General features: G+C 38.2%; 1 protein-coding gene across 13 annotated transcripts in view; it reads left to right on the top strand.

The window, feature by feature from the left end:
* The window catches only part of PALS1 (protein associated with LIN7 1, MAGUK p55 family member), an 87,505-nt gene that overhangs the window by 66,981 nt on the left and 3,590 nt on the right, over positions 1–16,934 (top strand). For all 13 annotated transcript variants that reach the window (XM_084792860.1, XM_084792865.1, XM_084792868.1 and 10 more), the window contains 8 exons: positions 420–581; positions 2,204–2,281; positions 6,426–6,609; positions 7,777–7,848; positions 8,168–8,239; positions 10,361–10,528; positions 11,299–11,501; positions 12,769–12,879. In XM_084792860.1, the coding sequence (XP_084648986.1) occupies positions 420–581; positions 2,204–2,281; positions 6,426–6,609; positions 7,777–7,848; positions 8,168–8,239; positions 10,361–10,528; positions 11,299–11,501; positions 12,769–12,879 (1,050 nt within the window). The remainder of the gene's footprint in view (positions 1–419; positions 582–2,203; positions 2,282–6,425; positions 6,610–7,776; positions 7,849–8,167; positions 8,240–10,360; positions 10,529–11,298; positions 11,502–12,768; positions 12,880–16,934) is intronic.

The raw sequence follows: 16,934 nt of genomic DNA, 5'->3' as shown, positions 1-16,934 counted from the left end.
GTTAACCATATTGCTTTTTAATCCCTTAATTATATTTTGCATTTTAAGAAATTGTTTATAGTTAAGCACTGTGTTTATTAGTTACACCTATATGTTTTCTTGCTGTTGGAATAGGATCCAGCAGAAAACAATTATGATTTTATGTCTTTAAACACTGAGTACATTTTTTTTTTTTGCTATTATATGATTCAGAAGTCAGTATATTTCAGAATTTTAACTAATAAACTTTCTGAAGCAGAAAATGGTGCTGGATACTTAACCTTCGCATTATAATTACAGTTGTTAATGTAGCGATGTGGGTAAATTCTCAAGGTAAATTGAAGGCTAGTTTTATTAGATTTAAAAAATAGAATTTAAAAATGAAATGCTTAACAAAAAATTGCATTTTTATGTTTAACCTAGATGTTGGGTGTTTTTAGGGTGCCACAGTTCGTAATGAAATGGACTCTGTCATCATTAGCCGCATAGTGAAAGGAGGTGCTGCAGAGAAGAGCGGGCTGCTGCACGAAGGGGACGAAGTTCTGGAGATCAACGGCATTGAAATCCGGGGGAAAGATGTCAATGAGGTTTTTGACTTGCTGGTACGTTCAAACTGTACAATATTTGATTCACTTAAAAACCTTTGTTATTAAACTTAGAAGAGAGATTGCTTCAGAGCACTTTTAAAAAGTAACTGATGAGTGTAAGATAGTCTTTAGCTTAGTAACTTTTACTGTATCAATTGTTGTTTTTGTTTGGTTTTGTTTTTATTTACTTTGAACTTTATTAGCACAATCTACTTTTATTTATTTTTTAACACATTTGTTTTTATTTATATGTGGCTGAACTCCTTGTACATGCCTGGTAAATGACATTAAAACTCAGTTTCTTATTTTCACTGCTGCAGTTGAACCTGATTTACCGTGCAGTTACTGGCTGTTATCTTGAGCCAGGCTCAGCACACTTCTGTTGAGCAGATTCTGCTAGGCAGTGCTAGTATAATCAGGTAGTTGTCTCCAGTTGACCTTTTAAAAATAATTTCTTAAGATTTATTTATTTTATGTCTTTGAGTGTTTTGCCTGCATGCATGTATGTGCTCTACATACATGTCTGGTATCTGAGAAAGTCAGAAAAGTCCATTTGATACTTTAAAGCTGGAGTTAAATAAGGTTGTGAGCCACTGCATGGGTGCTGGGAATCAAACCCACATCTTCTGCAAGGACCATACATGCTTTTAAATGTTGAGCCATTTTTTCTCTTCTTCTTCTTCTTCTTCTTCTTCTTCTTCTTCTTCTTCTTCTTCTTCTTCTTCTTCTTCTTCTTCCTTCTTCTTCTTCTACCTTCTTCTTCTTCCTTCTTCTTCTCCTTCCTTCTTCCTTCTTCTTTCTTTCTTCTCCTTCTTCTTCCTTCTTTCTTTCCTCCTCCTCCTCCTCCTCCTCCTCCTTCTTCTTCTTCTTTTTTTGAGGACTCATGGCTGGCCAGGAATTCACTATGCAGACTATGCTTACCTGGAACTCACAGAGATACACCTCCCATGTCTCCTGGATGCTGGGATTAAAGACACGTGCTACCACCCTCAGCAAAATTGTCTTGAAATTTATTTTTAATCGCATTCTACACAATACAAATTAGGATTTTTCTTTTTTCCTTTTTGGAGACAAGGTCTGAAGTAAAACTCACTGTGTAACCAGGCTGGCCTTTTTGGTAATTCTCCTCCACTGGCCTCCCAAGTGCTGAGATTACAAGCATCTGCCAGTGCTCCCGGCTACAAACCATGGTTATATTCTAATTACTTGGCATCAGTTGTTACAGTAGTATGTATACTTCCTGCTGGTATTGATTGTAAAAGCTAGAAAATGTCCATGTCTACCAAATCTCAGCTCATTGCTCCAGTAGTAGAACAAAGTGACATTGCTTGTCACTTACAGCATCACTTGTAGGCCGTTTTATTGGTGGCTGGCTTGGGTTGAGCATTTTCCCCTGATTTGTGATGACCTGCTGTCTAGGCTGAGGATGTCTGAATACAGCTAGCGCTGTATTGGGCAGTGATTACGAATCTAGCTGTACAGTAAACAGTAGAACAGAAAGACTGGATAAGTAAGGCATCTGGGAATGGAAGTGTTTTCCTGTAGGACTGAAGGAATTCTGGGATCATCCTGTTTAGGGAGTTTTAATCATAAGTTAATGGAATTATTTTTAAAGTAGTTCAACCTTTCTGTTACAGTCTGATATGCATGGTACTTTGACATTTGTTCTGATTCCCAGTCAACAGATCAAACCTCCTCCTGCCAAAGAAACTGTAGTAAGTACTTTTCAAATATTTATTGTTTATTGTTCTTTGACTTCTGCCTACTTTTCTGTATCAGAAACTCACTGAATATAGTGTGTTCAAGTAAAAACAAAAATCAAGTGATTTTATTTAAGTAAGTATAATATATCAACATAAAATCTAGTAAACTCTGAACTTTTTAAAAGTAAAATATACAGAGTGCTTCAGTTTCAGAATTTTTATTCTTATTGATATTTGTCTTCAGTTATAATTGAATTTAGCTCAGTTACTTAGAGAAAGGTACTTTTACAAATATGTGTAACTTATTGCAAGTATTTAACTCAGCTCTACTAAATGATAGACTTGATTACCAGCTATTTCTAGCATATATCCAAGAGAATTGGAAACATATACAGAACATCTTCTACATGCATATTCATGTTGGTATTATTTGTAAGATCCAAAAATAAAATAACTTAAAAATAGCTACCAGCAATAATTTGAAAATACAGTATAGTATATATTGTTGGTACACTTAGATGTTATTTGATGAGATAGTATTTGATAAAAAAAGAACTGAAGTACAAGTATATGCTACAACATAGATGAGCTTGAAAAACTAAGAGTGATGAAAAGGCCTTTACTGCTTCATTTATATATAAATCTAAAATAGTTAAGTCCATAGAAAAATAAATTTGTCAATGGCTCCTTAGAGGTCCAGCTGGGGAATTGAGAGAGAATAGGAATATTTGCCTCTCATCAGTACTGGGTGCAAGAGGGTTAAAATATTCTAGCAGTATTGATGGTAAGCCTCTCTCTCCAAAAATACTAAAACCATAAACTGTGTAGCATATGAATTACATCATAATGAGGCTTTAAGGTCCTAGATTGACCTGAAAGGCTAATCTATCACACCTGTTTTTTAAAAAAATTATTTTTTGTTTAGTTATCGTATCAAATAATGCTTTCATCATAACATTTTCATATGTGTATAGCATTATGCTCTGCTTTTATACACCTCTACATCTGTTGTTATTACTTCTTATAAAATTTTAACAATTTGAAAAAGATCAGTTTTATTTTTCTTCGTCTTTCATCACAGGTGTGTTTTTTTATGTGGCTCTTTCTATGTTTTGTTATTTTCTTTCTGGAACATACTGAAGTTAATATTGCCTTTGCAACTTTTCTTCTATTTACAATTCTTTGTAAAAAGAGACATGAGGAAACAGACTTAGCCTCTGAATTCATACAGCATAATGCTCTGTGCTTTTATGCCTTTCCTTGTCTCTCTCCTGCAAATAAGCCTGTTCTATAGACTGAGAAGACACAACTGAAGCAGGTGGTGTCTACTCTCATTTAAATGCTCCTAATAATAAATTAGTAATAATAATAATAATAATAATAATAATAATAATAATAATAATAATAATAATAATAATAATAATCTTCCTAATAATCCATCCTTCCTGAGCAAATGATTTTTGTCTCTTGAGAATGAGTGTCAGAGATCGAGGTGTGTTTTATCAGCTTTTCTGTTGTTCTTTTACAGTTATTTATTTATTTATTTATTTATTTATTTATTTATTTAAGGGTTGCACATGAACTACGGATATATATGGTGGTCAGAGAGTCAGTTCTCTCCTTGTACCCTGTGGGTCTCAAGAATTGAACTCAGCTTACAGCTTTGGCCGCAAACGCTTTTACCCACTGAGCTATCGTACAGGCCCTATTAAAGCTACTTAATAGATAAATATGCTGTATTGATACTTGTTGCTTGTCAGTTGATGTTTTATGTTGTTTTCAGGAAATGCGAAATTAGAGTACTAAAGTTAATCCATGTAGCACAGGTTTTAGTTATTTTGGGATTTTGGAGACAAAGTCTCACTTTGTAGCCTTGGCTGTCCTCAACATCTCTCTGTAGACCAGGCTTACTTCAAACTCACAGAAATCCACCTGCCTCACAAATGATGGCATTAAAGGCATACAAAACCACGCCTGGCACTTGTTTTGCTTTTTATAAACATAAGATTGGAATGACCCTAGGCTAGGCATGGCTTATAACTGTAATCCTAGCGCTTGAGAAGCTGCGGTCAAAGAGTCCCTGTGCGTTAGAAGGTAGCCTGGGTAGCAGTAACATACCCTGTAGATGCTGCATGACTTCCACCTTCAGTTACTAGGAAATAAAAGGCTCAGCTGGGCATGGTAAACTTCAGGTGTGACTTGTCTTATAAATATAGCATGTCCTCTGCTACATGAAGCTGTACTCCATGTTGCCTGCCATTTAAATTAGGACAGCTGGAGCAAGAATTGGGTAGGCAAGAGTAAATTGAAAAGCATCTTTGAGTGATTTTTTTTCATTTGATAAAGATCATAAGCTATGTTCATCCATCACTAGTCTTTTTAGTTCCCTAAGCATAACAGAGAGTAGTCACTCCCAAGGCCTTTTGACCTAGCACCCAACTGTCAATCAACGCAGAGGCTGGAAGTCTGAGGTGTGGTTAAGGGTTCAGCCTTTTGATGGTGGCACATGTCTCTAATCCCATCACTTGGGAGCCAGAGGCAGGTAGATCTCTAGCCAGCCTGGTCTACAGAGCCACTAATAGAACACCTAGCGCTACACAGAGAAACCCTGTCTAAAAAACCAAAAACAAGAGTTCAGTTGTTCAACTGGGTGAGGTGGCGCATGCCTGTATTCCCAGCACTTGGGAGGCAGAGGCAGGTGGATTTTTGTGAGTTCCAGGCCAGCCTAGTTTATAAAGCGAGTCCAGCACAGCCAAGGCTACAAAGACAAACCCTGTCTCAAAAGCAAAACAACAACAACAACAACAACAAAACAAACAAACAAAAAACCTTTCTAAAATTTTGGTACTGAGTGTTCAAGGTTTTAATGAAATGTCTATTTTCACATCAAGAATAGAAGGTTCCAGCCTGGTGTGCTAGTGCACACCTTTAATCCCAGTACTTGGGAGGCAGAGGCAGGTGGATTTCTGTGAGTTGAAGGCCAGCTGGTCTACAAAAGGAGTCCAGGACAGCCAGAACTACATAGAGAAACCCTGTCTCAAACATACAGAAATGAAAAAAGGAATAGAACGTTTCTTGACAAACAGAGAGCATGCGTGGGACAGACCTAGGTGCTCTGCACAGATGTAACAGTTGTACAGCTTGGTCTTCATGTGGGACTCGTAACTCCAGGAGCAGGGGCTGTCTGACTGTCGCCTGCCTTCGGGACCCTTCCCCCTTACAGGGCTGCCTCGTCTAGCCACAGCTTGATGTGCCAGGGCTGGTAGTACCCATGGGAGGCCTCGGAAGGGAAAGGGAGGAAGAGTGGATGGGGAGGGGAGTAAAACAACTGGGAGAACAGGGAGAGGAAACTGTGGTCAGGATGTAAAGAGAAACAAAGAATGATAGAAGAATCCCTAGGGAACTCTCTTAGTTAGATAAGCAGAACTCATTTTCAAACTGGACAAAGTATCTTCACCGTATTTGTAAACTCTACCAAGTAAAGAACTAGAATGTCGCCAGCTTCTAAAATTTTCACCTCTTATCCCTTCTAGTCACTGCTCACCTTGTAGCCCAGTGTAAACATTGCCCTCGCTTGGAGGAATACCAGTTCATTTGTATTTTGTTTTCTATATGGATTGCATAGTTTGGTATCAAATACGATAAGGATAATTTTCCCAGTTGATCATCCTGATTTATATAATTTAGCAGGGTGGAACATGCTAGTTGCACACACTGAGCATTGAGCAATTAAGGCACAGCTACACTGGTCATGAGGTCAACTGGCAATGGCAGCCCCAGGGAAACTGACACTTGCCTGCATGGACTCTGGTGACAGTATTCCACCATTTCTCAGAGTGGTGGTTTAGAAACTTCATGCCTCACTAAGGATCACTGTTTTCACAAGTCAGACTTTTTTTTTCCTTCTTCTTCTTACTTTGCCTTTGAGGCGCTTTTGTACCCCCGTTTGTTAGCTGTTTACAGTAACCCGTTTGAATATTCTTCTACTTCTTTGTAGTCTATAGTGATGTCAACAGGTGAGCTTAAGCAGATCCTATCCCCTAAGGTGCCTTTGCTTAACTAAATACCCTCTCAGCTCATTTCTCTGCACTGCTGCAGCACCTAAGTTGACCATTTTATTACTCTTGCTCTTATTTTTACCCTTTTTATGTTTCAGATCCATGTAAAAGCTCATTTTGACTATGACCCCTCAGATGACCCTTATGTTCCATGTCGAGAGTTAGGTCTGTCTTTTCAAAAAGGAGATATACTTCATGTGATCAGTCAAGAAGACCCAAATTGGTGGCAGGCATACAGAGAGGGCGATGAAGACAATCAGCCTCTAGCTGGACTTGTTCCAGGTAAGAGACAAAACTGAGAGCATTTAAAGGGCTGAGGGCACAGCCCAGTGGTAGATATGTCCTTGCCTGTGCAGAGGCCTGGAATCCTCCCCTAGTTTACTGTAAGGCAGAGATACGATAAGATGAAGGTTAGTCACCTTACATTAAAATCTTAATCCATTAGAGGCTGGAAAGATGGCTCAGTGACTAACAACACTGGCGCTGCTCTTCCAGATGACCCTGGTTCAGTTCCCAGCACCCACATGGCAGCTCACAGCTGTCTGTAACTCCAGTTCCAGGGGATCTGACAGCCTCACTTAGACAGACATGTAGGCAAAACACGAGTCAATGCACATGAAATAAAAACAAATGAATTATTTGCCAAGCATGGTTATGCACAGTTTTAATCACAGCACTCAGGAGGCAGAGACAGATCTATGTGAGTTCGGGGCCAACCTGGTCTACAGAGTGAGTTATAGCTATATAGTGAGACCCTGTATCAAGAAAGCTTAATCCATTGAGGAAAAATGTGTTTTGTATTTATTTTCATCATTGGTAATAAAGGTAGAGATGAAATCATCGCATATATATATACACTAAAAATGAGAAATTATGAATAAAATATCAAATGAGTATGTTGAATGGTGTCTTAGAATCGTAAATAATGAGTGCCTCCATACTACTTTGCAAGTTAATGTTGAGAATTAATGTGCTTAATTTGAGACAATTCTCAGTGACCAGAACCATTTAAATTCCCATCATAGTATTTTGTATATAGTAACGTTTATTGAAAACTTTTAAAATTTTCTGATATTAGTTTATTATTTATCTTTTTTAATAAGTGATAAATAATACATATGATTAGACTGATAAGCAGGGTCTAAACAAACATTTGTAGGCTTGAACTAAAAAGATAACTTGGCAATACTGCTATATCAAAGGACCCAAATTTGGTTTGCAGTATCTATGTTGCACACACCTCACACACACATACACATAATTAAAAATAAACCTTCCATTTAAAAAGGGTATTTGTAGGCTATGTATCTTAGCCGAAATTATTTTTGTGTTACCAGAAGGGTTTGGAAGGCAGTGTAAAAAATTACTCCCAATGTTTTCTCTGTGATTAAAAATATTTTAACCCTTTTATCTTAAATGTTTTACTGTTCTTTCTCTTTGTATTTTTAGGGAAAAGCTTTCAGCAGCAAAGGGAAGCCATGAAGCAAACTATAGAAGAAGATAAGGAGCCAGAAAAATCAGGTTAGATACTTACATGTGGTATTAGTGAAAGCAGGAGTCTTTGGGTTTTCATCTGGAACCATGTTGAATCCACACACTAGAACTGTCAAGTAAGAAAGGAGTGTGCATTGAAGGAGTAATAGAAGAGGCAAAACTCATTGTCTTTACATGTAAGAAAAGGTGAAAATATTAGACATCTGTCTACAGTGTATAGTTAATAGAAATGATGAATTAAAAATAGTTCTCAACAGTATAATAAATGTTAATTCTTAAATCATTTTGAGATAGCATTGCTTAAGGAAATATGCAGTATTTATAACTATTTTTGATTGGTCAACAGGAAAACTGTGGTGTGCAAAGAAGAATAAAAAGAAGAGGAAAAAGGTTTTATATAATGCCAATAAAAATGATGGTAAGTTCTAATCTCAGAAATGGCAGGAGTTATAACATCTGTATTGTTGTTTCCTGTAAGTTTTTTTTTTCTACTTGTTTTTTGAAAAATTACTTGCCTCTAACAATTTTTTAAAATGTGTTTGAAGTTAAATATGACTACTTGGTCTACAGTACCTTAAGGTGGCTCATTCTACAGAGGACACTACTTACTGGTTGAGGCGAGAACATGGGAATGTTTATTTATCTTAATAGATTGCTAAGATTAGAAAGTTATAGAGTCTTAACATTCTCAAAACCCAGAGCTCTGGTAACACTGGGCTTGTGTTCCCAAATAGAGTGGTTTGCTACACCGCTGGCAGCAGTTGCCCTGATGAGGCACCTATAATCTAATTCAGCCGTCACCACCACTTGTAATTTTTTATAAATCAGTATTTTCTGGCTTTGTTGCATTCTTGATTGGTCTTCATTGCATTTAAATTTCTTATCCCTGCTTTGGTCCACATTAGAGAAGCCAGAAAATAAGTCAGAAGCACTCTCGTTTTTAAAATATGCAAGGCTTATTTCTCAAGAATGTGAAGCATTTATGTACAGCATAAATTAAACTAATAAAGACATTTTTATGGATTATTAGATAGTCTGTTTGTTTTTTGAGACGGTCTCTCTGTGTAGTCCTGGCTGTCTTGGACTCACTTTGTAGACAAGGCTGGCCTCAAACTCACAGTGATCCACCTGCCTCTGCTTCCCGAGTGCTGGGATTAAATAACTGCTTTCTAAAGCAAGCCTCCTTTATGCTTGGCATGTTTTGTAACTAAGGAGTCTGAACAGGTTTTTAATCTTACTGGCTAAAGCTATGATTAATACCTTTGTTTACTAGTACATTGCAGATCTAAGTCTAGGGGTGACCCTGCCTTCTCTGCCCCCCACTCCCGATCTCTCTCTTTGCTGAGAATTGAACCCAGGCCCTCATGCATGTGAGGCAAGTGTTCCACATGCCCAGCACTTCTCATTTCATTCCTTGAAACAGACTCAAATTGATCAATCCAGCTCTGAGAGCTCTGATACTGTGGGACACTTGGCAAATCTGAAGCCCAGATGTGCATGTTAGAAGAAGCACCAAATAAAGAAAATGCCTTTGAGAAAGGAAGTAATTGTCATTGCTGCTTAAAGTACCAGATGTGCTCCATGGCAATAAACTATGTGCTTTCATGTCACAGTAGCATCCTTGAGGTTTCAGACTAATAGGTTCAAGTTCAGATATTAAACTTTGTACTTGAATTGTTGCAGCTAATTGAACAGTTGAGTTAGAGTTTAAACAAATAAAGTCTGAGCTCCAATTCTGTGCTGGACACTAGCAAAACTGAAAAGGTTCCCTCCCTTATGGAGCTTGCTGGTACCTCTCCCAGGGCTTGCCAGGATGCTAATTGCCTTTGTTCTGCCTTGATAGCTTTGGCTTCATGTGTATCCTGAGCTTTTCAGAATGTTACTGTATTCCTTGTAGTTTGGATTAAAGGATAGACACCATACATATGACTTATTTTTAAATCATCCATAACTACAGCAAAGCAGTCTAGCACCCTCACATATACTAGTTGTAGCCACTGTATGCAAGTGTTTATCCATACTTGCTCTCTGATATATCTGATCTTAAAAGTAGCTCTTTAAGAGGAGTCTTTATGAAAATGATACATATTATCAGAAGCTTTTTTTTTTTCGAGACAGGGTTTCTCTGTGTAGCCTTGGTGTCCTGGACTAACTTTGTAGACCAGGCTGGCCTTGAACTCACAGCAATCCACCTGCCTCTGCCTCCTGAGTGCTGGGATTAAAGACGTGCACCACCACACTCGGCTGATATTATCATAAGTTTATCCCCTGATAGTCTCCTCGGTTACAGTAGTCACTGTAAACTAGTTATTTTTAAGTTAGGCAGGGTGACCTAAACACCTGTAATCCCAGCACTTGGGAGACTGAAGCAGGAGGATCACTATTAGTTTGAGGCTAGCCTGGGCTACAGAGCATGCTCCTACCTCAAACACAACTCACAACACAACACAACTTAACTATTTTATGTTTTTTAAAAAAAGCTTATCTTTATGACATGACATTAATTATATCTGAAAGTCCTAACTTTTCTTTTCCAAAGATTATGACAATGAAGAGATCTTAACATATGAGGAAATGTCACTTTACCATCAGCCAGCAAATAGAAAAAGACCTATTATTTTGATTGGTCCACAGAACTGTGGCCAGAATGAACTACGTCAAAGACTCATGAACAAAGAAAAAGACCGCTTTGCCTCTGCAGTTCCTCGTAAGTTTGGACATACTCCCATTTTCCTCTGCTTTTCTCAGAATCCTAACTACACAGGAACATGTTTGTTTTATTGTCAGTGAAAGGAAATTTGTTTAACCAAACCTCTTGGCAAATTTTTATTAAAGGTAGTTCTTGAGGAATTTAATTTTTTTTTCTAAGTGTATGACACTAGGGATTTTCTAAATAATTTTAGCTTAGGCCCCTTTCCCTATTGCAAAGGAAACCCATTCCTTTAAACTAATGTTGAAGATAGAAATTAAGAAGTAATTTCTAAAAACAACTTCAAGATTATATTGCACCTACGCTAGTGTAAGTAAACCTGAAGGAAGGATGACTTGGCAGTGTTTTACAGTATAAACATAAGATGGATCAAAGTAACTAAGGTTAACTATTAAAACACTATAGACAGTTTTTGTTTGTGTCTTTGTAGAATCAGTATTAAACACAGACCTTTAACCTTTCCTCAATTCTTTATTTCATCATTTGTGTTACAAAATAAAAATTCATCCTAGATCATCATCATCATCATTATTACAGGTTTTCTTATTTATATGTATGCTGGGGAAGCAGTGTGTGCATTTTAAGACACTTTCCTTTGACGATGGCTCCATGCACCCTGGAGCTGGAGTTACAGCTAGTTGTGGGCTGAATGCCGAGTGTTAGAAACTGAACTCAGAACTTCTGGAAAGGCCAGTACATGTTCCTAACCACTGATCATCCCTCCAGCCCATTGTATGTATTATTTGTATCTGGTTTCGTTTGCTTAGACACAACTCGGAATAGGCGAGACCAGGAAGTGGCTGGCAGAGACTATCATTTTGTTTCTCGACAAGCATTTGAAGCGGACATAGCAGCTGGCAAGTTCATTGAACATGGTGAATTTGAGAAAAACTTGTATGGAACCAGCATCGATTCTGTACGACAAGTTATCAACTCTGGCAAAATCTGTCTTTTAAGTCTTCGAACACAGGTAAAACTAGAATTGTGTTTTAGAGTGTTGAACTTGGAAGGCATAATTTATGAAGTAGTGCAGTGAAAACTGTATTTGGTCCAAGAATGACACAGAGTATTTAAGTTCTCGTGAAATTTTCCATTCACTTTATGAAGTCAAACATGTAGCTAAGTCTCTTTCATTTTTAATATGTAATATTTTTGAAACTTAAAATACAGTAAACTCTAGCACTGACTATACTTGATGTCCTCAGAAACTATCTCTTCTGATCTGAGAAAATTTGAAGATTATTCCTAGGTTTTAAAGACCAGTGTTTCAATGGCTCACAAGTCTCACAGTGAAAGCTCAGTGCTATCTGGGTGATAAAACTGGATTCACCTATTTCACAGAGTGAGCCAGACAAAATTGCTACCCAGTACTTCTTAGATTTCTATTTTAAAAGATTCCTTTAGAAATTGGGGATTTTAAGGATTGTGCTTACTATAGAAATGTTCTGCTTTTTATAAACTATTCAGCTTTAACATAGAGCTTTGATGAATGTGTCTGGGTCTGTAGCTGATACCAACTCCAGCCATGAAATCAGTGGGCTAGAGCACACATGCCCTAGAAATGGGATCTAAAGTGGCTTTCTAAAATAGTAATTGGGTTGTGGTTTGTTTGTTCATTTGTTTTGGGGTTTTGTTTGGGTTTCTAGAGAGCAGAGGCACTAGGTTTGTGCTACTTCAACCATTTTATTTAAGAAGTTTTTTATTAAGTCTTTCAGGATTCATTTGGATGAATAGATCCTACCATAAGCCTTCAAGTAGTGTAGCATGTTGATGTTCTTCATATAGGGAAGGGCATGTCTGTGCAATCGGTTGCTAGAGCGCTTCAGGCTAAGCACAGGTCTTCATGCATGCAGTCCACTTTCTCTTGGCTGTTGGGCCTGTGTATAGGAATATTTTCTCTCTGGTTTTGCTTTTTAGTGTCTTCACAAAGAAAGGCAACTGCCTGGATTCTAATTCCTCAAAAATGAATTTTAATGTGATTATTATAATCCATGCTTTTATTATCATATAGCTGTAATCCTTTCAATGTCTTTTATATCTATTTCAGTATATAGAATACTAGGCTAACATATTACATGTGAATATATTTACATACTTTTACCATGAAATACTATCTCAAGATATTATGAATTGTTTATGATGAAATGTCTGGAAACATTTATAGATATTTTAACTATATATTATTGAGAAGTAGCTCAAGGATAGGAGTTATTTTTTAAAACCAAGTATCTTTTCAGTCCTTGAAGACCCTCCGGAATTCAGACTTGAAACCATATATCATCTTCATTGCACCACCTTCACAAGAGCGACTTCGGGCACTGTTAGCCAAAGAAGGCAAGAATCCAAAGGTAAGCTTTGACGGGGCTGTCGCATTCCACAGGGGCCAGCCGAGAAGCTGCCCTGACCAGCTGAGGCTTCTTTATCACGTGCCCCAGAACTGCCACAGCTACAGCTGACTCAGGGCTGCTCCTGCCCTCCCCAGACATTTCCCACTGCCAACCGCAGATCTAGAGACCCCCTAGAGTCCCCTAAGCTCCTTCACAGGTCTCACATTTCGAGGCAGTCATATAGCTGCCTCCTCCCCACTGCAGAGGTCTCAGCCAAACCTTTCTCATTAGCTGTTCCACATTGCAGGGATCCAGAATTGGGTGCTTTTTCTTCACCCAAAACTTGTTTTGCTTTTTCTCTTCATTTTCACACATGATCTGTAACAGAAAGGAAAAAAAAAATTCATCATTTAGGATCTTTGCTGGGTGTGTTGATGGAGTCTGTGTTATGTATGGAATTCGTCTGCATTTTTCTGAAGAATAATGAAAATCTTTTCATGCAGCATTTGAGTATATTCTTCTGTGAAGACCTCAAGCCTTGTCATTTTTTAAAGTTGGGTTGGCTTTGTATTCATTTATTGTCATTATTTTTTATTGTGGTTATGTATGTGTGCATTTGTGTAGGTGGGCACATGTGTGTCACGATGTGGATGTCAAGGTCAGAGGTCATTTTGTGTCACTGGTTCTCTCCTTCCACCTTTGCATGGTCCTAGGAATTGAACTGAGATCACCAGGCTTGCATAGCAAACGCTTCTCCCCACTGAGCTGTATTGGTAGCTCCTTAGCTCATACATATATTGCAGTTACTTTCTCCAGCTCTCTGTCCTTTTTTGTTTGTTTGTTTTTTGAGATGGGTCTCACTAGCCTGAAACTTGCTGTGTAGACTAGGGTGGCCTTGAACTAATAGAGACTGGCTGATTTGTGCCTCCTGAGTATTAGGATTAAAGGCACCCACCCCACCTCCCACCCCCACATCTGTCTTTTTTTTTTTTTTTAACTACTTCCTTTGATGGTGAGAAATGCTTTTTATTGTTTGGAGACAGAATTTCTCTGTGTAGCCTGGGCTGTCCTGGACTTTGTAGACCAGGCCTGTCTTGAACTCACAGAGATCTACCTGCCTCTGCCTCCCAAGTGCTGGGATTACAGGCATGCACCCGTATGCCCGGCTACAAATTAAATTTTTGTTTGGTTTGTTTGGGTTTGGATTTAAGACAGGATCTTGCCAAGGCAGCTTAATGCATTTATTTGGGGGCTTGCTTATGGTTTCTGAAGATGAGTCTATGACCATCTTGGTGGGAACATGGCAGACAGGCATGGTCCTCGAACAGTAACTGAGAGTTTACATTAGAGGCAGACAGAAACAAGGCCAGCTGTGGGCTTTGGAAACCTCACAGTACAGTAGCCTCAGTGACACACCTCCTCTAACAAGGCCATACTTCCTAACCCTTCCTGAAATAGTTCTACCAACTGGGGACCAAGCTTTAAAAATCTGAGCCTGTGGGGTTATTCTCATTCAAACCACCACAGGTGAGAGGGAAACATCTCCTAAAATTGATTATGGTGTTAATTGCAGAATTCTACAACCATACTAAAAACTACAGGTTCGGATATTTTGACTTGGTTAAACTGTATGGTACATGAACTATATTGAAAGAAAACTGTTAACCTTTCCCCAAGGAGGGGAAAAAATCTGATCAAGTTTTTTATAGAAAACCTGAGAGAACGTCTGTCTTTCTTATCTTTCCTATTTAAATCACTTCTCCTTCATCATGACTTTAATTCACACATCTTCTGATTTCTGAAGATGAACTATTACATAATTTTTAAGCCTTTCCTCTTTTCAAATACAGGCATTTGTCATAATAAAATTCCCTGTCTGCAGTTTGTTAGCTCTACCCATGATTTTCTATTTATTTTATCATTTTGTTAGAATATTTTCTACTTTCTGTTGTCATTTTTATTTTTAACTCCTGTGTTATTTAGAAATGTGTTGATTGTCACCTACTTGGTAATTTTAAAGAATTCATAACTAATTTACAATTCCATCATTACTCGAGAATATATCACAAAATATGTCAGTTTTTTTTTGAAGTGTGTTGAATTTTACTTTATGACTCTCACCCACTCTGAATGTCCATGCACAGCTGTAAAACTGTCTACTCTGCACTTTGTTTATGGGATGGGGTGGTATATATAGTTGCCTTTTTATTTCACTAACATTTATATCCAGTGTTATTTCTTACAGTATTCTTATCACATGATATAACTAGTAGGTAAACACAAATCTTAGTAACGGTGTTACCTACTCAGTGCCAAGTATAAACCATTAGTGAACTTCTGTACTCTCAATTTTGGAATAATTTGTCCTGGATTTCAGGAAGGGGACTTGAGAGTAGATGGTATGAAATGGGCATCAGGTTTTGACAAGAGATTAATTTTTTCAGTTCATAAAATTTTAATGTAAATTTTAGTTGAGTTGTGGATTATAATTTGAGATTCATATATGTAAGGTATTAAGTGAATGGTATAAGCCATCTGACGCAGATGAGATAAATGCTTCCAATTTGCTAATAACCCATCCCCAGCTCTGGATTGACAGGTGTCATTGAACTGTCTTAGTGCCCAGTTATAATGAGAGCTCTGCTGTGCATGCCCCAGACAAGCTAGAGTCATCACACTTTTACTGTATTTTCCTGTTAAAGTTGAGTAGAAATCATTTTGTGGGCCCAGTAGAGTGATGTGTGACTTTTAAGTTAAGATTTTTGGTCTGATGATGAATTAGCCATCTTGGTTAAAAAAAGGTGAGATGGGGGTGGTTTCTATTTCTGGACTGTGAGCCTGTCAGGCTGTAGGCTTCTGCATAATCTTTGCACGTAGTCTTGCCACTGGCTTCCCATTAAACATCATTTCCTTTACTCAGTGTTTTAAAGTAGCCTGTTCTATACTGTTTCCCAAACTGTAATGGGATACTCTTGGATACTTTTACATCTTTTTTCTTAATGTTTTTTATTAATTTATTCATATTACATCTCGATTGTTAGCCCTTCCCTTGTTTCCTCCTATTCCTCCCTCCCTCCCACTTCCCCCCTTTTCCCCTCCCCTATGTCTGTGATTGAGGGACACCTCCTCCCCCCATATATGCTCTTAGAATATCGAGTCTCTTCTTGGTAACTTGCTATCCTTCCTCTGGGTGCCGCCAGGCCTCCCCATCCATGGGACATGGTCAGAAAAGGGGCACCAGAGTTCCTGTGAGAGTCAGATAGGCACAGGAGACAACTCACTCTTTTACATCTTAAACTGCCCTTTGTCGAACCAGGCAGGGCCAGTCTTGGCATCACACACCTTTAATCCTAGAACTCAGGAGGCAAAGGTAGGCAGCTGTCTGAGTTTGATACCAGGACACCCAGAGCTATATAGAGAAACACTGCCTGGAGGTGTGTATGGGGGAAGGGGGAGAAAATTAAATAAAAAATAAAACTGTCCTTAGTAGAGCCCTGTGTGGTAGTATACACTCATAATCCCAGCATTTGAAGCAGGAAGGCCAAAAATTCTAGGCTACCCCTGATACACAGACAGATCACAAGGTCAGGGGCAGGGGGCACTTTGTACATTGAAAACAGAGTTTTAAAGTGTATTAAACTGAGTATCTCCCCCAGTATTTTACTAAGAGATAACCCAATGTATTAATCTTTTTGTTTTCCCATAATGTTAATTCTGCCTAAGTCTTCAAAACACATACGGCATTTTTTGTTGTTATTGTTGTTTTGGAAACAGGGTCTCACTGTGTAGCCCTGGGTGGCCTCAAACTCACAGAAGTCCCCGTGCATCTGCATCCTGAGTGCTGAGATGAAAGGCATGTGCCACCAAAGATAACAGAAGCAAATGCTCTTGTAAAGAATATTTTAGAGACACTTATTGTAATCAGAAAGTTGGACTCCATATTATACAAGATATTACTTTTATTTTTCTTAAGATGTATTCATTTTTGTGCGTATGGATGTTTCACCTGCATTTATGTCTGTGCACCACATGCCTACAGTCCACTAGGAGGTCAGAAGAGAGTGTCAGACCCCTTG

The sequence above is a fragment of the Acomys minous genome (assembly GCF_964271855.1).
Source record: "Acomys minous genome assembly, chromosome: 8".
In the NCBI taxonomy this organism is placed as follows: Eukaryota; Metazoa; Chordata; class Mammalia; order Rodentia; family Muridae; genus Acomys; species Acomys minous.
The sequence above is the reverse complement of the archived record's forward strand: the minus strand, read 5'-3'. Positions and strand labels throughout refer to the sequence as shown.